The sequence below is a fragment of the Nyctibius grandis genome, chromosome 6 (genome assembly GCF_013368605.1).
Source record: "Nyctibius grandis isolate bNycGra1 chromosome 6, bNycGra1.pri, whole genome shotgun sequence".
In the NCBI taxonomy this organism is placed as follows: domain Eukaryota; kingdom Metazoa; phylum Chordata; class Aves; order Nyctibiiformes; family Nyctibiidae; genus Nyctibius; species Nyctibius grandis.
The window spans coordinates 39,153,872-39,177,579 of record NC_090663.1 but is presented as its reverse complement, the minus strand read 5'-3'; the positions used below and the strand labels follow the sequence as shown (position 1 = coordinate 39,177,579).

Here is a 23,708-nt window from a genome sequence, read left to right as displayed (position 1 = left end):
TTTTTTGCTGATCTTTGAACTCTCACCCCGCTGCAGTAATATGAGCTGCTTATGTCAGGCTCATGATGTGCTTTCATGTATTTGTGAAAGAAGAGACCAGTTCAGGAACTATAGGCACAGAGTCAAAAAATAATAATGTGGAAGCAAGAATGCATAAAACAAGAATAGCGATGTTCAGCGCTGCATGCTGCAGTGAAGCCACACACTGTACTGAATACTACTGATGTGTAGCATTTTCCAACTGAAGTGGTATACGGAAAAATATGAGAATTAATTTCTCACAAATATTGTGATTCAAAGGGTGAAAAGTTCTTCTTGCAGGGAAATCTTACCTTCCGCGGCTTTAGTAAGCATCATTTGAAATAAAGACCAGTACTTGGCTACTGGAATCAAAGGACGCAAGTAATTCCTAACAAAACAATTTGATACCATTTTCAAACATAAAGTGGAAAACAGAAAAGGACGCTAATTGGACAATATGCATTCCCCTGGGAGTTGAAAAGGGAAGTTGTGCATGAAAAGAAAATAAGTTTATGGAACTGAGGAATGAGACTAGAGGTCATGAATAGGCTAGCAGTCACATTCATGAACAAGGAGCGTTGGTGTGTTTGTTTCGGTCTCCCTCATAAATGCAGTATCTCAGCTTGCCAAGTCCAGTATGTGAAAAAGAGCCAAAATTAGGGCTAGAAACACACTGGAAGAAATCCCATTATCTTGAAATACACTTAACTTCAAAAAATAAGTTTTCCCACTTGATTTCCCTGGCTTGGAGTATAGTTTCTGATTTTTAAACATTCTTTTCTTTTTCCTGTTGCTAAGTGAAAGTCTTATATAAACAAAGGAAATCAACTGTGTTAAAAGGATGGAAATGACTGTATGCAAAAAGCTGTCAAATCTACAGAGTAAGCAAACTGGAAAAAAACATTTCTTAACCTAATCCTTTCAGTTACAGCAGTGCTGTGCAGCACTCATGCTGTTCAGAGAAAGTTAGTGTGTTGTGGGTTAAAACTGTTTGGAATTAATTCTCTCAATTTAAGAAAAAGAGTTTCTGTAGCCTCAGTGATATGCTTGGAGCTTTTTTTGGGGTGGTTTTTTTTTTGGTTTTGAATTTCTTTCCCAGAAGGAGCATTTGTAAGCATGAAATGTCTAGCGTACTGTGAGGACCTGCAGGGTCCTGTTCTAGTTACTTTAAGAGACTAAAGCTTCCTTCAGCTTTCCACTACAAGGTCACGGGAGAGGGATGGAAAACTCCAGAGAGCAAACAGGTCCTATGTGGGCTGAATCACCCTTTGGATACTTGTTTCTCTCCGCTGCAGGTACAGGCAGGCTATACTCCTAAACGAGGAGCCTCAGCTGAACACCTAGGCTGACAAATCCGGGCTGTAGTATTGGAAGAGCTAAACTTAAAGGCAGTTTTATCACCTGAAGCTCACAGAATGCTTTACTTCTCTATACTGTGACCACAGTGCACGTTTGGATGTGAGCATGGTCCCGGGTCTTGTACCAATGGAGTATACCTAACACAGCATAGGAAAAGACATGGTTTAGACGTCACAGGTCTACTTCAATTACAGAAATTGTATCTATCTATTCATATTAAATGAATATATAGCCGTTGGTTTAAAGAAATGTCAGTAGAGCCAGAAAAAAAAAGCATCTCCTGCATGGCTTATGCCACAGTTCTCAAACTATGATCCGCAGGCAGTTAACGAGTTATATATGCTAGCTGTTCTGATTTCCAGCTACAAGCAGCTTAAGTAGATTAAATATTACCCCAGATTCTTTCTCTTAGTAATACAAGAGATGTTAAGCCCTCAGGAACAGGAGGGCAGCTGGTCTGCATAATCATTGAATAAGTAAGGCCCAAGAGACACTAAGATACTATTTTTATGAAAAATTTTGAGGATTCCTACAACAATAGCAAAATCTAGTCCAATAATAGGGAGTGAGTACAGAATGCTACAGAATTTAGCACCAATAAATATGCTCCCTTTGAAATGGTGAATTAGATGTGCAGCAGGATCTGGTCACACTTCAAAGAATAATATGCAGAGCTGAAGATCCATCTGTTTGCTCTTGCTATCACCATTGAGGCTCCTCTATGTTAAGCAGTCTTTTGACTACTTCAAAGCACGTTTGAAGTCTTTGCTGTGCCTATCCCATGCACAAAAAAGCAAACGTGCCTTAACAATATGAATAGCTGGTATTTTTGTTCATTTTACTTGTAAATGAAAACAATTTGTTCCTGCTATGTATCATTTCTGGACTCTTTTTCTTTTTTTTTAGCTACGATAGCGAGGGCCGTCTAACAAACGTTACATTCCCAACTGGAGTTGTCACTAACCTTCATGGGGAAATGGAAAGGGCTATTACAGTGGACATTGAGTCATCCAGCAGAGAGGAAGATGTCAGCATCACTTCCAACTTATCATCAATTGATTCTTTCTATACCATGGTTCAAGGTAGTGTAAACAAAAGATTTCTCAGCAGATACTGACCTGAAAACTGTTTTCTTGTGGTACAAGCAGCTCCAATTGGATGCATTAGAGGGAAACTTCAGAGGCATAGTGTTTGGAGGAAGGGGCAATACATGCATGTTTTTGTATATACATAGAACTGTTCAGGGAAAGAAGGAGTTGCAATGAAAGTAGAGTTAAATATGTTTTCTAACCAAATAGCTTTTGTAAACAGCTATGGGAAGTAGTCAGAATACTTACTTTGCATTAACAGGGAATCTTGAAAAGGAGAGAGAAATTGATTGAAAGGGAGATAGATGCAGAAATAGCGTGAAGTGAGGTTTTTAGCTTTAAAATAGCACATGATGTCCCAGCAGCCACATCCTTGCAAAAGTCAGTAGTCACAGTATGCTTAGAATTGGGCAAAAAATGCCTAGTGAAACAGCAGAAAATGTGTTTTGTGCCACTCCAAAGAATATGCTCTGAGGGTGGAATTTCCTTAAGTGTTTAAGCAACTTTGAAGATAGGTCCCAAAGGCATTTGCGCTCTCATGTGATACAGATATTCTTACCAATCTCACGCTGGGTGTTTATTACCATTGGGTCAGTTATGTGAAGTCAAGATGTTACATGCACATGTTGCATGTGTGCAGGACAAAGGCAGACTCTTGACCCATGTAGGTAACCTGTGCTTCTCTTTTTTGCCTTTTCAGATCAGTTAAGAAATAGCTACCAGATTGGTTATGATGGCTCACTGAGAATCCTGTATGCCAGCGGCCTGGACTCACACTATCAGACAGAGCCGCATGTGTTGGCTGGCACTGCCAACCCAACAGTGGCGAAGAGAAACATGACCCTCCCAGGAGAGAACGGGCAGAACCTGGTGGAGTGGCGATTCCGGAAAGAGCAAGCCCAGGGAAAAGTCAACGTGTTTGGCCGAAAGCTTCGGGTAAGCACGCAAGCCTGGGTGGTATCTACTGCATTCTCATTGAGTGGAAATGTAAACATGTTCCTGTAGGTATTGTCATCCAACCATCACAGAATATGTACTGTAGGCAAGCTTACTGTAAAGCTGGAAGTACTTACTTTTATTACTTCATTTATTGACCGTTTTTCCTTATTAATTGCTCTTTTCTGTGGACTTTAAACTGTCGGTTTTAGCCAGGAATGCATTGAAATGAATCAGGATAAAAGAATTATTTTCTGCTTTCCTTCACTTTTTTTGTTTCTGGTACTGAATTCACACACCTGATTTTGAATCTTGTTTTAAATTATTCTACCATGTTAGCACAGTCCTAGGATTTTCTTTCTTTTTTATTTTAAATAAAAATTGTCCTAATACTTTTTTCTGGTAGAAAGGGTTTAACTGTGTGTGCGTGTGTAAGCATATTCCTCTAACATATGTCTTTACCATTTTGTTGGCATTTCTTCTTCCTATATAGTGAGTGAAATATAAGTAGGAAGCAAACTATGATTTATGACAGCCATTTGGTAAAGACAACAGAGATTAAGCATTTAAAACTGGGTTGCCAGGAGACCATTTCAAGACCACATCAGAGGTCTGACTTACTCTTAGAACTTAACTCAGTTCTTTAAAATAAGGCCTATGGAGTATATCAAATGAAGGTAAGCAATTTCAGACCACTTGACTTCTAAGAGACAACATGCCGGTTTAAATCTTAAAATATTTTATATCTTCCTTTGGAATGAGAAAGGAGGGAATGCTGTCATGCACCTTATATTCTCTCTACCACTTGCTCTGCAAGAAGAATGGATTTTTTTCCAAGAAGGAAGAATGATTATGCACAGTAGCTGCTGCTCAAGAAGAACATACTTGTACCTAGCCATGGCAGCTGTCTTACATGAATAAGGAAAAGGAAGCCATGCTTCTGGAGCTCAGCCTTGTGGTTCTGGTTCATAGGCAGGTCATTACATAGCACAGTGGGATAATGCACCTGCCAATTCATTTGTGAAAGAAGCCCAAGAAAAAATAAAATAACCATACCAATGGCATTTGGTTTTGGCAGTTGAAATAAACCGCCGTGAGCCCAGTTCTCAGAAGTGAAGCAAAATTTTGGCATTCAAGTGCAGAGGATGTAAAAAAGATGTCATGGGCAACTTTAACTTGGAAGAGTGAACAGGAAAAAAGGAATGGCAGAGAAGAAGGAAAGATTTAACAAGATGGAAGGGAAAGTGAGAGATTATAGGTTAGGATAAAATAGTAGTAATTAGAAGTGTCTATACAAATGGGAGAAGTACAGCAGGTGGAGAATATGGGCTAATAAGAGAAAAATGCCTAAAAAAAAAGTAAAGAAACTTGTCAGCAAAGAAGAAAGAAAGGAAGGTTTTTTGAAATAGATTTACATGGGAAGATACTACAGAAATGTTGCTTGCGGGGGTGGGGGAGGATGTAGAAAAGTAGAGAAAGAAAACAACAGAAAGAACAGGAGCAACTTAGGGAGCTCATCATTTCCATCTACAGATATGTCAGTAACGTTTTGCTGCAAAGACGACAAATGTAGACAAAAAACAGTGACAAAATGTATTGCCAGTAAATGTACTCATGTATATGACACTTTCACTGCGTTATATATATGCAGTATCTAACATTACAAAGTACACTCTTGGGTACTCTTTTGGTTTTCAGTGTTGTATTATTTCTACCCACTACTAGTAGTCTTTATAAAGAAATTATTTAGGAATATGTCACCATCCCTTAACTAAACAATCCTCTGTCAATCTTACTTTTGTTCAGACTTGTTTGGTATTTGTTCAATAAGCTAGTTTTGTCCCTGGACCTGTATGTTTGGTCTGCAGGCTGGCCTTTGGCAGGAGTCCTGACAGTCCTCTACATGAAAGAGCCTTTTTAGGGCATTCGTACTGAGGCCAGACAGACCCTCACTCACAAGGGTCTCAAGTAAAGGAACTGGTATGAGCTCTGTCTCAAGGGATGCACCCAGAGCAGACAGGTAACATAAGACGAGGAAGCTCACAGGAAGAGTTTGCTCTGAGACCTGACATGCTCCAGGATCTGCAGAGGTCCCCAATTTTCACATTACCTCTTGAATCTCTATAAGGCACAGCAATATACTTCTAGTCCTAATGGGGGAATCGCAGTCAGATTTCATGCTTCTCATTGGAAAGAAAAACAGGAGTCAACGCAGAGCAGGATAGATGGACACCTAAATTACTGAAACATAGCAGGACAGTAGGTAGGGACTGTCAAGAGACTCAGTTTTGTGTCGTTAAGTGTTTCTTCATTGAAAATTTCCTGAATTACTATTTTTATCATAATATTCCAAATATTTTCGGAGTGTGACTGTCTGAGACACAATAAAAATGTTCAGGTTTTGCTGTAAAAGCATTTTGGTAGCAGAGCTGTTGTTAAGAAACGCTTCAATTGAAGGCAGTACTTCAGCTGACATATGTTATTCCAGCCCCATACTGTCCAAAGGAAACAGCTATACCACCAAAACTTGTTATTCTAATTGCCATCTGTATTACAAGATTATTCAAGCACAGCCAAAAATTCACCAAAAGCTCACACGTCTGAAAGCAAGAATGTGGAAGCATGAATCTGGCTGGAGAAAGAGGCATTTCCTTTCTTTCCCCTCCTATCCTGCCCTTACACAGGCCAGACAGATGGAAAGTGAGAAGGCAAGGGATGTAATTATCCCATTTAGCAGATAAAGCAGTGAGACAGGCAGATTAAGTACTTTGCTGCAATTTATACCGGAAGGATGTGCGTAGCCAAGAAATTAACCACAATTGCTTGGACATCTGCCTTAACCATAAAGCCACTCTTCCCTGTTTGCCAGTTCAGAAGTGCCCGTTCTCACTTCACTGTCTAAGCCTGAGAGATAGATGAGAAAATTAATAAAAATTATAATTAAATGTAAAATAAGCAAGGGAAGATGGAGAGAAAGGGAGGAAAAAAAATCAGAGAAGCAAAACAGGCAGGGAGATGCAGAGATGAGTGCAGGCATGTGTGGGAGAGGCTGAGAAATAAAAGCCAGAGATAAACAAGTTTTAAGAGCGATTTTAGGCAAATGAGCGAATATTAGATGTTGGAAAATTTGAACAAAAACTACATGAAAATGAAGAAGTCAAAAAAAATGACAAAAAAGAAGTGAAGGGGAATGCTTCATAGTTAAGTTTAACCTACCTCTAGAATCAGCCTTGTAGGGTTAATTTTTCAAAGTATATTTCAATAACATTTGATGGCTCATTAAATAGATAAGTAGCTATTCTGCATCTGCTAGACTTTGTGTTCCTTACTTAGAAGATTTACATTAAAACATGATTTTTGTTCCCAATTTGATAGTGCAGATTGTTCTCATACCAGTGATTTCATATTAAAAAAGAGAAAGGTAATATAGATAGACAGACAGATATAAGCAAAACTGAGCATTTGTAGGAATTTTTTTTCATATTTGCCTATGACCCATCAGCAGCATTTTAATACCTTTTATGCCAGTAATAAAGAATCTAATTTATATTGATCTTTTAGAAGCTTATCAGCCTCGGGGTGTAAGTACCAACATCCATGATATATGGATTTTTGAACATGCAGCTCTGAAAAACACAAAAATCCTCCAGTCATTTCTTTGGTCAGGATATCTATTCTCTTGTTCTTTAATGAATGTTATTTAGTCATCTTTCTTCATCTCTTTGTAATGTATGCATCAAGTACTTGAAAAGGAATTTTTAAAAAATTTTTAAAATACATAGCTGTATGTCCATTTGTCCCCTACTTCCCATACGTTAGCAAAATACAGCGTTGAAATCTCTTTAGTTATCAGTGTTTCACCCCCATATGGAATAACTTTAAAAAGACACAGCAGATGATACAGAAATGGTTTGCAGATGAACAAAGAAAACCTAGGGGCCTGTTTGAGAACACAGAAAAACAGTTCAGTGCAGAGGGGGTACGGAGAAGTGGAAAGATACCAATGTGGGAAAAGAAAACCAGACATTTTCCTTTCATAAATACAAAAATGAGAGCTGAATCAATGAAACTGAAAGCATCTTTAGAACACTAAAAGGGCAGGGGGGATTTCAATGTAAAAGTATTGCATAGAAATCACTATCCACTGTCGTTTACGTACATAAATAATACAGTTTTCAACAGAAATGTATCTAGGCTAAGGCTTTAATTTCAAATTTAAATAGTTATAAACTTCAAAGCATTTATAACTGTTTTTCAGTGGTTCAGTAGTCTTCCACTCATTTATGGCTTTAAGTGGTCAGTTAACTAGGCGAAAGTTGAAATCCTCTACTAAGGATTTCAGCCTTGTAAATACACTGCAGCAGTGGATGGTATACTGAGTTAAACTTTCAGAAGGGGAAAGCCTATGTTCTAAAAACTGTTTAATCTTAATGTGAAGATTTAACATGCTTTTGAAGATCTTAATTTTGTATTTACCGTTTTGAAAAATACTTGCTGTGGAGGATTAGGATTCAGTTCGTTCTTAGCGTGATTGTTATGAACCGGACAAGCGGTTTCTGGGAATATGTTTTGACAATAATTTGCTAGCTATACTTTGGACTGCCTACAAAAGCAGTGGTTTGTTCACTGAAATGGCCTCATTTATTACAGAAGTTTTCAGTACACATCTTTCAGTATTTTCTTAGCAGTTGACTAAGCATCAAGAAAGAAAACATTGCAACAAATTCAGTGCCATATAATGAGACCTTCTAAAGTAGATGCTAATATAATGTCTTACATTTATATCAAGAAGTTGCTAAAATAATTTCTGCACACAGCAAATCAATCACTGTAAATGGTATTTAAAGAATAGCTAGCTTTGTGGAAATAATAGGTGGCTAGGATTTGAACAGCATGATTTATTGTGTCGTTTTGTTTGCTTTAAAAAGGTTAATGGCAGAAACCTCCTTTCAGTTGACTTTGATCGAACCACAAAGACAGAAAAGATCTACGATGACCACCGTAAATTTCTGCTGAGGATTGCCTACGACACGTCAGGGCACCCCACCCTGTGGCTACCGAGCAGCAAGCTGATGGCTGTCAATGTTACCTATTCATCCACAGGTCAAATAGGCAGCATACAGCGAGGGACAACTAGTGAAAAAATAGAGTATGATGGACAGGGGAGGATAGTGTCTAGAGTGTTTGCTGATGGGAAAACTTGGAGTTACACGTATTTGGAAAAGGTAAAGAACACTCAGGTTTTAAAAAATGCTTTGAATGTGCTGAAATTCTGCAGCATCTGACTGCTGCGTACAAAGCAAAACCAGGTAGTGGGAACACACTTCAGTTATTCTAAGTATCAACATGTGACTCCTAGGGGAATGTTTTATACAATAGATATGTAATCTCGCTGTAGGTAATTGCTAGGAATTGATGTCTTTTTAAATTATTTAGGCCAATGACTAGCAAGAAGCATCTGTATTTACCTTTTATCTTAACACTTAAAATAAGGTACAGGGACTGGATCTCTGCTGTGTAATTTAGTTGAAAATCATTTGTTTGTAAATTCTAAACTGTTGGGTTTTTTTCACTACCAAGAAAAGCTCCTGTTGCTAAATAGTTACAGCTGTCAATTTTTACTTGCTTTATGTTGTAGCAACAAAATAAACGATAGGAAAAAGATCAGGATTCTTCATTATATATAACGATTGCTGAATGATAGCTCTCCCTCTAGAAATATCTGTGAAAATCCCCTTTGTGAGATCTCATGCCTGCTCTGCAAAAAGAGAATCCATTTCTTTCTGGGGTTTAAATATATTTCTATTGAAGCTGTTGCTCAGCAAATACTGTTTACTAGTCATTGCAGGCGTAATTTAATCAAAACCTATGATACATAATAGCCACGCATCAGAAAAATGTCAGAATAATTCCGAGTAGCTCCTTTTGATATAAATAATCAAACAATTGTTTTGCCTGTGTCTTAAAAGCTTACAGAAGAAGAACGCAGTATTCAGGGATCTCAGGCTATTCAAATTCTTCAAAATCATCTCTTAATTGTAGGGAAGAAATTGTATCTCCCATATGTTGTTCTCCTCGTGAGTTAATGGCTCTAAGACAGTTTTACCTCTTCCCATATTAAACATGACTTATCTGAATCCATTGACAATCTGCTGTTTCGCAGTGAGTGCTTGATAAAAGAGTGATACAGTCATAACAAGTAGCAAATTATGAATGTGGAACTACTAATTACAGAACCCCTTACAATTAAGCATCCAAGTAAATTAGGCAGGGAGATGTTAACAACATGTAAGGTCAAGGATAACTCAATTAAAGAGGAGATAATTTTCTCAAGTGGGAATGTCACGTTTTTGTGAAGAAATAGTATCGGTATATGTGTGTGAAGGGGGGGGTACTCCACCATTTTTCACGTGGTAAAAATCTGTTCTTAATTTTCAGTCAATGGTTCTTCTGCTTCATAGCCAACGGCAGTATATCTTCGAATATGATTTGTTGGATCGGCTTTCTGCTGTCACCATGCCCAGTGTTGCTCGTCATACCATGCAGACTATCCGCTCCATTGGCTATTACCGGAATATATACAACCCCCCGGAAAGTAATGCGTCTGTTATAATGGACTACAATGAAGAAGGGCAGCTCCTTCAAACTGCTTTCCTGGGGACAAGCCGAAGAGTGTTATTCAAGTACAGACGGCAGACCAAGCTCTCAGAAGTTTTATATGATAGTACAAGAGTTAGTTTTACTTATGATGAGACAGCAGGAGTCCTGAAAACAGTAAACCTCCAAAGCGATGGTTTTATCTGCAGCATTAGATACAGGCAAATTGGCCCATTGATTGACAGACAGATTTTCCGCTTTAGCGAAGACGGAATGGTAAATGCCCGATTTGACTACAGCTATGACAATAGCTTCAGAGTGACTAGCATGCAAGGTGTCATCAATGAAACCCCATTGCCTATCGATCTCTACCAGTTTGATGATATCTCTGGCAAAGTTGAACAATTTGGAAAATTCGGAGTTATATATTATGATATTAACCAGATCATTTCGACAGCGGTAATGACCTACACAAAACACTTTGATGCACACGGCCGCATCAAGGAAATTCAGTATGAAATATTTCGGTCACTAATGTATTGGATTACAATTCAGTATGATAACATGGGACGAGTGACAAAAAGAGAAATTAAGATCGGGCCATTTGCCAACACCACAAAATATGCTTACGAATATGATGTAGATGGTCAGCTCCAGACAGTTTATCTGAATGAAAAAATAATGTGGCGATACAACTATGACCTGAATGGCAACCTCCACTTGCTCAACCCCAGTAGCAGCGCCCGTTTGACGCCACTTCGCTATGACTTGAGAGATAGAATAACTCGACTAGGTGATGTTCAGTACCGATTAGATGAAGATGGATTTCTGCGTCAGAGGGGTACCGAAATCTTTGAATACAGTTCAAAGGGCCTTCTTACTCGAGTTTATAGCAAAGGCAGTGGGTGGACAGTGATTTACCGTTATGATGGACTTGGACGACGAGTTTCCAGTAAAACTAGCCTTGGACAGCATCTTCAGTTTTTTTACGCAGACCTTACTTACCCAACCAGGATAACTCATGTATACAACCACTCAAGTTCTGAAATCACATCTCTTTACTATGATCTGCAAGGACACCTTTTTGCCATGGAAATTAGCAGTGGAGACGAGTTTTACATCGCATCAGACAATACGGGGACACCACTGGCTGTTTTCAGTAGCAATGGTCTCATGCTTAAACAAATTCAATACACTGCTTATGGAGAGATTTATTTTGACTCTAACCTTGACTTCCAGCTGGTAATAGGATTTCACGGAGGCTTATACGACCCACTGACCAAACTAGTCCACTTCGGAGAAAGAGATTATGACATACTGGCAGGCCGGTGGACAACACCTGATGTTGAAATCTGGAAGAGAATTGGGAAAGATCCAGCTCCTTTTAATTTGTACATGTTTAGAAATAACAACCCAGCCAGTAAAATACACGACGTGAAGGATTATATCACAGGTAAAAGGTTACTTAATTGCAAGGCTGACTCCTACTTGCTCAAAAATTTACCTTTCTGTGTTCTCATAATATGGAATCTGATTATCTGGGTTACACACTGAGGATATATTCTGGGGAAAGTTGGTAAATGAATTCTCAGGGAAGATAATTGTTCAGAAAAGTACTTGGCATTTAGAACCAGATCAACAAAGTGATTTTAGCTTAGGACTGCTGGATCTATAGACATCCAATTTAGACTGGAATTCACAGTTTTGGTGAAGTACCTAAATATGTCCTATTTGGAAAAGAGGAAGCATTAAGCACTTAACAATGAGAATAATTACAGCAAACACACTTATCAGGAATAGTGAAATAGCAAATGGGAGATCTTGAAAATCTCATCTAGCTTTATACACTGATTTACGTACCTGCGTGAGAGATTAAGATCCACTGGCCATTATTAGCTTTCAGGTTCAGGTAACTAAACCTAAACCTTGTGCCCTACACAGTCCTTATGGTGCTTTAATATTGGACTGTTGACCCGAAAAGAGAATTCAGAGCATGTCAGTATACAGAGGGGTTGGTATTCCAAAGTACATTTTGGAGTACCAGTGGAATACATCTCTTCCTCTCCCACTGACTGAACTGTAACACAAAGTGTCTTAGCTAGAGATCTCTGCACTGGGAAAGAGGAGCCCTACATTCTCCTTCCAATACTGTTCGCATTACCCAGTGCTCTTATAATGAAAAGAATAGACTTCTTGAGCAAGTACAAGAACCCCTCAAGACCGTTCATGAGAATCTCCTTACGTGTGGATTAGAGTCAGGTTTCTTCATGCTTTGGGCTACTGAGCAGGAGAAAGCGCATAGTCGTGGACCAAAAAGACCAAAGACCAGAGTAAGGTAGCAAGGGCAGGAGGGGTCTTTCTGTGACCAATTTAACTCATAACATGGCAGGAAATATTTACTGAAAGTTGGTTGATATTTGCCAGGGTAGGTTTTTGCAGGATTACTAATGTAATTTGGCTAAGAAAGAGAAGTCCAAGAAGCTCCAGGGCCAGCACAAAGTAATGAGTACACAGCCAGGAGCAGGGAAGGAGGAGTAGGATATAGGAAAAGGAGTGTGAATTTCTCTTCTGGCAACAAAAAGCTGCTAACATAACCACTTCTTGTATAACTGAGTTCTTAGGGAACTTATATGCTTTTTGGGTCTAGAGTTAGTGATGCATAGTGTGGTGTTTTCCATTATTCTACATACAAAAAAATCTGATTGCACATCACCAGAAGTTTCTGAAAAATGCCTTGCTCAGATACATTTGAATTTTCATATTTGAATAGATGTAAATAATCCAAAATATTTTACACAGTGCCAGACTACAGGAGGGGCTCAGCCCCACTTACTTATGAGTTGTGAGACTGCCACTCAGAAAAACATCCTGGGAATCAAGTGGGTTGCATTAATTTAACAAACAGCAGCTATTAACAGGGTTGCTAACGGACTGCCTGGGAGCAAGGATAATAACAGACCTTTGAATCTGTCCTCTTTTAGCAGCATGTGCTGTAGGGGATGCAGTTGCAATCAGATTCTTTGTGGCATTGAAAATGATGCACTTAGTTCAAAAATTTCCCTCAAAATACAGTTTTAGTCCTTTTCGTAACAGCTTTGATCTATGCAATACATAGACACACAGTGCTCCTGTAAGGTTATCATTACAATGAGTCATTTGCCTGATTGGCAGTTTTAGATGCAGAGCCTCATGAGGTATATCATTTATCTGGGAAGGTTAGAAATTATTTTGTGGTAAATATTTTTTATTCTTTTAACATTTTGAAAAATTTGGTTCCTTGTTCCACTTATTTGGGGTTTTCTTAAATGAAAACTACTAGACTTGGTAAGGAGCACTCTGCCAACTTCTGCTAAGCTTAGTATTTGTGAAAGATAGATAGGGTAGAAAGACAGAAACAAGGCAGAGCACCCATTCTTGCCCAACAATTGTTAACTAATTAATTGTTGGCATCCCTAACTTATTTATTTTTAACAGATCATAAAATGTATCATAAATAATGTTACCTAATGCTAATTTAGTATCCTGTCTGCTTACTGATGCAACTGTAATACATTTCATTAGCTTTTAATTTCATCAGTCCAACTTCATCTTGAAGAGGGGGAGATTTCTCTTGAATCAACATTAAATATCTGACAAATAATTTAAAAGGTAATTGACCATATAGATGTTATTTCAGGGTCAGTGTGAAGGTGTTACAATAACACATACGTAACAAAAGGACAGGATGTGCTCTGAAGTATTTTTTCTCTTTTGCTGTGTTTTAAAGTACTGATGATGAAAGTGCAACATAGAGCATGTTCAGCCTGACCATGAAATCCCAATTAGTTTAGGCTATATTAGAAGGAAATCTCACTTTAATTGTGCTCCTGTAGCTGTTCTGGAGGTCACTGAGGCCTTCAGAATTGCTGAAACCTGCAATGCCTTTCCAACGAGCGTAATGTAACTCTTACATAGAACAGGAGTTTTCTTGTAAGTTTAAAACTTCCAAGTTTTCTGCATAGGCTTGCTATTCTAGCTGTAGCTAGAATCTCAATCCATCCATATCAAAATGAAGACTGTTGAATAATTTTCATGTTACAGAAGGAAACCAACCATGTCAAAAACTATTTCATGTAAAAATGGGATGATTGCAAAATATAGAGCAATTCTAATATTTTTATTTTTCTCCTTTTTTTAACAATTCTCTTTCAGATGTTAACAGCTGGCTGGTGACATTTGGCTTCCATCTGCACAATGCCATTCCTGGTTTCCCTGTGCCGAAATTTGATTTAACAGAACCCTCTTATGAACTTGTGAAGAGCCAGCAATGGGAGGACATACCAGTAAGAAACAAAACTAAACATACGAATGGAACAAGACAGAATGTTCCTTTTTATTCAGATCTTATTAGGCATGGATAATCCTGACACAGTTACTTGCTAAGTTAAATCTGAACAGTGCTTTTCAAACCTCTAATTTTTATCTACTTTCAAAAGAACTGAAGAAATTACCGATGGTGTTTTTTCTTACAGATTTGCTAAGCTAGGTATGATTTTAAATAAGCTTTTGTTTGCTTTCAGCAATAATAAAAATGCAGAAAGACAATAATCAATGAAAAGAAGTTTAAAACCCTTCAAAGATGTCTAAGTTTCATAGCAGAAACTACAGGGATTTGATTTGTACTAACAGTCTGCCTGAAGGCAGAAACTGAACACTGTAGTAAAAAATAGACTGTGAAATAAACAGAAGAACAGGTGATATAAATTATGCATACCAGGCACCACTACAATTTTACTTCTCTTTAATATTAACCATGTTTTATATGTAAAGATAAAATATTGAAAATGAAATTACCTGAGGTAAAACCCATTACATTGCATAAAACCAAAACTCCAGGTGCTTATGAAGTTCTTTGGGAGGAAAAAAAATTGAACTTCAGTCCTGAAAACCTGCTACGGTTTTAAATGATGGAAGCAATAAATGTGGAAGTTAAAATCTAAATCTGCTATTTAAGAAAATTATATTTAGAAATCAGACTTATTCAAAGATCAAAGACCTATGCCCTCAAAAATCCTACAGTTCTCAGTTAAGGAGGAAGTGTTAAGAGACAGAAAAATGGGTAATCCCATTGTGAGCAGTCAAAACCAGATCTCTTTTTACAAGGATCATGATAAAGAACTTTACGAGATTAAAAGTGGATATGATCTTGAAGAACCATACAACCTAATTTAGGCAAAAAGTCATTAGAAGAGTAGCCCAGCAGAAGGGAGCATATGGAAGCTAATAATTTTGCATGCATGGAGTGACCCGCTATATATATTTTTTAATAGCCAGAGATGGAATAACAGGGAAAGACCTTAGAGCACAGCATGAGAATAGTGTCTCCCATGAACAGTAGAAGCAGTGAAGGAGGAGCATTGCAAGTACTCCAGTCAAGGTGGTTGTATCAGGAGATAAGAGACCTGTCATCAGGCATGGCTGTGAAGAACCATCAGAGGTTGTTTATTTAGATGTCAAAGGCTAAAGAATGCAATTTTCCACTAACACAAGCAAAGGTGCATCAGGAGAAGCACCAGTATGGTCAAAGAGATGAGAGCAGACAGCTAGTTGTCAAAAATCTTCAGGAAGAGCTCAACAACATGAGTGGCAGGGGCATGTGACATGACAGAGAGAAAGAGAGTGGTAGGAGAAAAACAAAGATTCCATATTCTCAGGTAGGAAGAAGCTGTGACTATGATATTTGTTGTTGAACAAGCAAATGCAACCAGGAGCCAGAAGTAAACACACAAACCACTTAGTATTTTGATACATTGTGGAGAGGCTGAGCTTTATCGAGCTCTGAGGTTTTGCTTCAGAGCTCTGAGGATAGATGTTAAAAATAAACAAACTTTGTCATTATGAAGTTGCTACAGCATCTTGCTGCTCTCACTGATGAGCGTGCTGTCTAGAATATATTTTGTGCTCAATAGCTTTCATGTAGGATTTACAACAGCTGAAATCCATACTTGTTAGCAAGTGCAGACAGGAATCTGCCACATTCAAGAAGAGATGAGAGTCCAAGTCAATTCATAATTCCCTCAGGAACTGTTCCCTCCAGAAAGCCACCCCCATGGCAGAGCAGAGAAGCCTTTGCAAACCTTTTGCCAGGCTTTGATTAGCAGCAAGGCTGAATTAAGGTTGTAGGAGTCAACAATGACTCCTGCTTGGTCTCCCACCCAGAAATTTGGGCAAACTAAACAGGCTTTTGCCTCGTTTGTCAGCAATGAATCAAGTGGGTTGAACAGTATTTTACTGAAGGGAGAAGGAGTCAACTGGAAGATAAACTGGATCATCTACAGAAACTAAGTACTCCTTTTCAAAAGTGCAGCCAAAGCTATTTAAGTCTTTCTTTCTGTTTCCTGCTGAGACAACTGCAAGGGCAGCTGTCTGCTCCCCACCTCCATCAATACTAGCTCATACAGAGCTTGTAGCTTTTAAGACCCAGGGTTAGACAGATATGATGTGCCTGTTCTGTGTGGCTGTAAGGTCTCACCCCAACCACAGCTGACTCCATAACGTGAGCTGCCCCGCTCTCTAGCTGCACTAGCTAACCATTCCTGCTAGCTGCTCCTGCTCTTCTAACTGTTCTGGCTAACCACAGCAGTTATGCTGGCAGGTCCCATTCCCCAGCTATCCTCTCACTTTACCAAGAGTGCATACAAGAGTGCTTTACCAAGAGCTACATACAGCTCTTAACAGTCAAAATAAACTTCTTTAACATACTCTCCTGTCCTAGCTTTTCCATCTTGTGCTTTTGCACCTCACAATTGCACCTCTTATTTTCTCCCCTTTATAGCACACCTACCTTTTCAACAAGAACACCCCAGATACGGTAAAACATGAAATACCAAGTGAGCATGTTTTAGACTTGCCCCTTTTCTTTGCTAGTTGTCAACAAAGCACTCCGCTGTATTCAGGATTACACCCATCTGTAGTTCGGGGGCGGAGAAGCTGCTCATCTCTTTTAGGCAGCATGCTGATACTTGGAATGAAATGGAAGCTCGCACAACTGAATTGGCCACAGCCTTTTCACAGATCCCCTTTTATCAGTTTCTGCAAGTATTTGCAAGAAAGGGCATTAGTCCTAGTCCCCAGTATTCCACCTCACAGGTCTGTACCGTTTGCTTCCTTCTCTTTTACTGTAAAGACTATCATCATTACAGTTTGATTCCCCTCCTTCCTTTAGCAGCTTGAGGGGTTGTGAGAGCCTCCCTGCAGTTTGGTCTCAGACTGCAGCTACCCAAGAGAGGCTATCTCCTGACTCAGCGTAAAGAAGGGCTTGTTCCTGTTCTAACGGGCAGCTTTGTGACCTGCAAAAATCTCCTCAATTGGGATGGTAGACAGGAATCATAGTCGAACAGGCTTAGAGGATGAGATGACACTGTAGTAAGATAGCTCTTACCCATATTAAGTATGGTCTGTCCTGTGCAGCCCCCTTCAAAGGCCTAAGTAGCCTCTGAAGTTAAATCTTATTTTTGTGCAGGTTCTCAGGGAGACAAAGGGAAAAAGTACTGAACATTATCAAACAAAATAGTCTTGTAACTCAGCAGAACAAGCAGTACATAGATTTAATTAACTCCTGTCAGTTGTGGCATATCCTGTTGTCGTCCACGGGCAGCACACCAAGAAAGCCTGGCTGTTTGGCACCTAGAGGGCTACAGATGGCTGGTAAAACTTCTGTCTGTTCTTGTTTACAGCCAATTTCTGGAGTGCAACAACAAGTGGCAAGACAAGCAAAGGCTTTCCTTTCCCTGGGAAAGATGGCAGAGGTGCAGGTCAGCAGACGGAAATCCAGTGGAGAGAAGTCATGGATGTGGTTTGCTACAGTGAAGTCTCTGATTGGGAAAGGGGTGATGCTCGCTGTCAATCAAGGCAAAGTGCAAACAAATGTGCTCAACATTGCAAATGAGGACTGCATAAAAGTGGCAGCTGTTCTGAACAACGCCTACTACCTAGAAAACTTGCATTTCACTGTTGAGGGAAAGGACACACACTATTTTATCAAGACCACCTCCCCTGAGAGTGACCTTGGGACACTGAGGCTGACAAGCGGGCGGAAGGCCCTGGAGAATGGCATCAATGTCACTGTTTCCCAGTCCACCACTGTGGTAAACGGCAGGACTCGTAGGTTTGCTGATGTTGAAATGCAATATGGTGCTTTAGCGCTTCATGTCCGCTATGGCATGACACTTGATGAGGAAAAGGCCCGGATACTGGAGCAAGCCAGGCAAAGAGCTCTTTCCAGTGCCTGGGCCAGAGAACAACAGAGAGTCAGAGATGGAGAGGAAGGCGCCAGGTTGTGGACAGAAGGAGAAAAGAGGCAGTTGCTAAGTGCTGGAAAGGTACAAGGATATGATGGGTACTATGTACTCTCTGTAGAGCAATATCCAGAATTAGCAGACAGCGCAAACAATATACAGTTCTTCAGACAAAGTGAGATAGGAAAGAGGTAACACACTGGCTTAGCTCAGGCTGCCAAAGAGACTGTGTACCAGTGTCTTCTAAAAAGGAGACCAAACTGTTTTGCTGCATTACTACTTGAGCCTAAGCTTACATCTTTGCTCAGATTTTTTCTGTAGCACAATCTGAACAGACTCTGTAACGAGAAGAGCGCCTTCCAGAAGAATGATACTGCTAATGACAAAACTTTTTTTTCTCAATGACCTTAAAGGTGATCTGCTTTAAAGAATATGTTTACATATGCATATCGCTGCACTCAAGTTGGACTGAAAAGTATTAAAAAAAAAAAGAAGAAAAAAGAAAAGAAAAAGGCCTACAGATTTTGCAACAGGCTGTCTGTTCCTTTGAAGCACTGTATTCAATTAAGATACAGACCCATACAGTGTTTCCAATTATTACTGAATTGTTGACCTTTGCTTACGAGAAGTAGTCTCTTTCTCACTCTCTTTTTCTCTCTCTTTCTCACTGCATAGGACGTGGTATATATCTGGTAATTTTAAAACATGGGGCAAAAATTACTGTTTATAGACAACCCAGCTGCTTTAAACTGTGCTGCTTTCTAAAAGGACATTGGCACAAGTGACTTATGCTACCATGGGAATTTAATAATGGATTTTACAATGCTAACATGGTTTGCCTTGGGGGGAAAATGGCAAGTAGAATCCTTGTTGCAGATAAGCAAAGGAAACCCTGATTTTTTTGTAAATTATGTGAGACAAGTTGTTTATGGATTTTTATATGAATTACAATTTACTGTACATCAACTATTAGTCTCAGAGGAGTTAATTTATGTAAAGTGTTTAAAAAGTTTATACTTAAAAATAAAATGATAAAAACATGTGCTGTGTGTGATTTTTTTAAAGAAAAAGGAATTGCACCTTTTATGTTATAGCTGTACAGTATAAAGGATTATATTGTAGAGATATAACAGTGATGACTAATGTCCAAAAGTGTTAATATTTTTGTATTAGGTTTAAAGCTGTGCATCTATCACTCTGCTGATAGGATGGGACACTCCAAAGTGGCTGGCTGAATCAGACCGCAGCTCCCTCCCCTCCCATACCTCTCCTGTCACCCACACCAGTGCCACTTCATCAGTCATTGTTAGAAGGCACAGTAACCAAATAAGTCTCGTTTATTATGATGGAAGACTTTAATAGGTTGGGTTTTCCTTGTCTTTTCCAGCCCTAACGTAATAAATGGACATTTATTCATACTAGGTGGGGTTTCTGTTGTTTTTTTTTAGCAGCTTTGTTTCACCATGGAGAGAGTAGTGTCTCAGGTGCTTGGCAAATTGTATGTAGAAGAAGAAGAAGAAATTATGTAGTTTCATCCAGTTATGTCAACTTTGTCTTCTGTATAATACAGCTCTTTTAGATGTTAATAACTCCAGATAGAAGAAGCAGTGTACCTCTGACCTGATGCTACAGAATTGCTCTTTAGGCAGGCAGGCTGTTCAGTAGGTTAATCTCCTGGCCTTCAGCTGGCAGATCAAATCCCATTACTGTGAACACTGAACCTGGGGATGGAGAGGAAGGTCCAGTTCTAGTGCCTAGTCTGCATCTCCACACCACTGCATAGATTTGGCATGCTCTGCTCCAAGGCCCAGTATATTTGCTGCAGGACAGAACTGAAGTGTGCAGCTGGTTCCTTATAGGAAGCCTGTGGTGGCATCTATGGCATCTGTTCTACATCTTGGCTGAAACCATGCTTAGAGCTTTACTCTCATGAGCACTAAATTCAGCCACAAAAATAAATATTTTTAAGACGAGACAAAATTGGGGTTTTTTGATGTTCATTGAAATATACACAGTATTTCTATCCATGTATTATAATGACAAAACATAGTAAGTGAACGTGTCTTAACTATGAATGGTTCAAGTGGATGTAATAAAAATAGTTTTCTAACTGCTTTGTATTCTGAGAGTCTATGGTATTACATACTCTAAATTGCACATTAGGATTGTTTGATAAACAGATTTTAATTTCTCCCAGCCAAGTCGCTACCGAATCTACAGTATCAGTGCTATTACTGTATGTGTGTATTTGGTAGAGCATACAGAACTAATTACACATATAATGAATGCTAATCATCTATTAGAATGAAAGCACAGATTAGTTGTTAGTATTTTTACCCTTGAAGTTTTGAGGGCCCTAAATTTAGAGAGGATGATACATCAGACCCCAGAGGCATGTCATTGATCTACGTATTCTTTTTAAAGATGTAAAATGCTAGGTGTTTGCAGTTCTGTTGGGTGGCTCTTCCACAGCACTGTATTTAGCATGCTGTAAGTGCTCTCTGTTGAAATAGGCTCATATTCTAAATTATGTCAAATGTTTCTGTTCTGTTTGAATATGGAAAGCTTGTATAACATGTCAACAATGAAATATATCTTCTACTTGATGCGTACCAATTCCTCCTCCTTTGTTCTGGCACCAATAAACAACAAATTATAGTATCTGTTGGTGATCATTTTAGATAAAGTCAAATCAAGCCAATTAGTGGCCTTGTTAGTAGGTATAATGAGCCTATTTCTTGCTAAAAAAGACTTGTGATCTGGACATGCTCCTGCAGGAAATAGTGACCTTGGGGAATATATAAACAAAAGATCTTTTTAAAGAAAAAAAAAGTATAATCAAAAGAAGCATATTACAAAAAAAAAAAGAAAGGAGATTCTAAGTATTTTAGGCAATGCCAGTCAAAATGCTATCCTGATATTTTGAGATGTATATTTCGTCTGATTTGTACTGTTCTTTTAATTTGCCTTCTTAACTTTATATGTGTCCTGAATTTTCCACAAATTGATAACTATAGATTGCATCTAGGCTTTCCAATAAAAGCCAACCCAATGTGCGTGTGTGTGTGTGTGTTTATATTTGTTTTTTAAATTTGTATGTCAGATATTGCAGCTGTGCTATTGCTTTCCTCGTATCGGAAGAAGCAAACTGATCCAGTTGCACTGGTATTGATTCAAGTGCTTCACAGCTGGCAGTATCTTTTTTGACTCTTGTCCAATGGCCTCGTCTGCTAACTCAGCAAAGTGAATTACTCCATGGGATCTCTCAGGTGGCCTACTTTAGAGAAAACATTAAATATACCTCACAAAGCCAAATCTTTTATAGGTAAGGAAAAGCCAAAGAACAAAAAAAAAAAAATCACTTAGAACTGTTTTCTCTGGTGTCCTCCTGAGTGAAAATACAACAAAAAAGTATTTGATTATTAAGTAATTAGGTTGGCACTGGTAGTTACAGATTAGTAACTGGTAGTTACAGAAAAGATCCTTCAATCTGCATTTAGACCCACTTTGCAGAAAACTGCTGACTTCAGCACTTCTATATGTCAAGAGACTGCTTTGATTTTAGTTGGAACAGGCAGACTTCACCACACTTACTTTGTAGTGACAACCTCGAGTTGATAACATGTTGATCCAGCACGAATCAGGTCACTCTGCTTAGCTAACTGTGGCCTAATTTTGTTATTTAAAAAAAAAAAAAAAAAAAAAAAACAGTAAGAGAGCTTTGTATGTTCACACTTGGGAGGTGAGAGATTTGCATTTGACAAGGGAAAAAAAAAATTCCACTTACCTCTGCCACTCTTCAGAGGCACTTTTAAAGTGATGGCTGAAAGACTGTAGAAGAAAAAACATTGCATAAAATAACAGTTTTAAATGATTGTCTACTAGAGAATAGGCTGCATTCGCAGAGAATCTGAGATGGCAAAATGTTTGAATTGTGTTTTCGCAAAGAAAAAAAATCTTCTGAAAGTGTTAATACTTAGTTTACTGCTAACTCCAGAATGGCAAACTACAGCTATACATATGGCCAGCTTGACAACCTTTAAGAAAAAGAGGAAGAGACCAGTGTGTAATACTTGGGGATAGGAAACGCAAAGCATTTATTATTATTATTAGCATTATTAGAAACAGCTTCTAATCAGCTTATTAGAAGCTGCTTATTTGACACTTACTAGAAGCTGCTAGGGTGAAAAATAAGCCAAAGGAGAGAGCATCACACAGCGTAAACTGAACAGCACAGGCACTATGAAATCATACCCCTAACTGTAAAGCCACATCCAAACTGACCAGACTGATCAGCTGCTCATCTACAGCCAATTAGTGCTAAGGACCCAATAAGCAATTCTTATAAAATTAAATTGACCTTTGACAGCACACACAACTTGCTAGGGCTCAAGTGATACAACAAAAAAAAAGCCAAAATGAAAACCAGTTAACTGATGACCTGCCAATTTTTTCCCCCTGGGAAAAAAGAAGCACATGGTCTATAGCTGTCACGTGGACAGACAGAGCTTAGGACTTTCAATTTTTCCTTTGAAGTTTTCAGCTTTGTGGCAGAGTGACCATATGAGGCAAGTTTAACTGTGTGAGTGCCTGGTCTAGACCTATTAAAAATGTCAAAACATGAATAACAGACAAAGCCCCACTCCTCCCCCCCACACACCCATTTTTCAACAAGAGTAACATAAATAAGGATGCCAACTCTTAATTTAAGTGCACCACCAAAATCTGAAAAAATGCAGTTTGCCTGTTCATCCATCCCAGAAACCTGAGTATTTGTTGCAGATCACTAAAAACGTCTTAGGCCGACAGTGGAAAGGGTTGTTTCTCATGCCACCTCCTAATCACAAGATATACCATTGGCTATTGCAGTTTGCACTGTGAAGGTGACAGAAGAACAAGAGCCTGCTGTCTGCGCACAGTCTGCCCTGCTTTAGTAATGGGATGTGCTGGGAAGGGAGAGGGAAAGGGAGGTGGCGTGTCATTAAGTGGTCTGAAATGCAACAGTGGGAGTGAAGTCACACAATATTACAGAAATACTGGCACGAGGATTATCTTAATTGCACTATTCTTTGTACACACACCTTAAAATAAAAATTTAGGAAAAAAAATATCCTGGCCTGATTTCTGGCATCACAAATGCATGCAACTCTGAGCTGTGCAAGGATGATGTAAAATGCATCCCTAAATAAAGATAAATATGCTAAATATTGGTCCCCACTTCTAAACAAAGCGAGCTAAACACAACACTATCCCTTTCTTTAAGTACATGAGTCTTACGTGCAATTTGGAAGGTGAAGAACAAGCATAATAACATGGCAGCTCAGAGTGTCATGTTTTCACAGAACCTACTTGTGTTTAGTAGTTCTACAGGTAAACTCTCTTGCTGTTAATTACTATACCTTCCTAGGTAAACTGAGTAAACCTTTTAATT

At 38.8% G+C, this 23,708-nt stretch overlaps 1 protein-coding gene across 20 annotated transcripts in view; it reads left to right on the top strand.

Moving 5' to 3' along the window:
• Nucleotides 1-19,319, top strand: part of TENM3 (teneurin transmembrane protein 3) — a 472,906-nt gene extending 453,587 nt beyond the window's left edge. For all 20 annotated transcript variants that reach the window (XM_068403619.1, XM_068403624.1, XM_068403637.1 and 17 more), the window contains 6 exons: nucleotides 2,287-2,462; nucleotides 3,169-3,404; nucleotides 8,333-8,629; nucleotides 9,843-11,454; nucleotides 14,193-14,323; nucleotides 17,717-19,319. In XM_068403619.1, coding sequence (XP_068259720.1) covers nucleotides 2,287-2,462; nucleotides 3,169-3,404; nucleotides 8,333-8,629; nucleotides 9,843-11,454; nucleotides 14,193-14,323; nucleotides 17,717-18,472 — 3,208 coding nt within the window. In that variant the 3' untranslated portion in view covers nucleotides 18,473-19,319. The remainder of the gene's footprint in view (nucleotides 1-2,286; nucleotides 2,463-3,168; nucleotides 3,405-8,332; nucleotides 8,630-9,842; nucleotides 11,455-14,192; nucleotides 14,324-17,716) is intronic.
• Nucleotides 19,320-23,708: the final 4,389 nt, after the last annotated feature.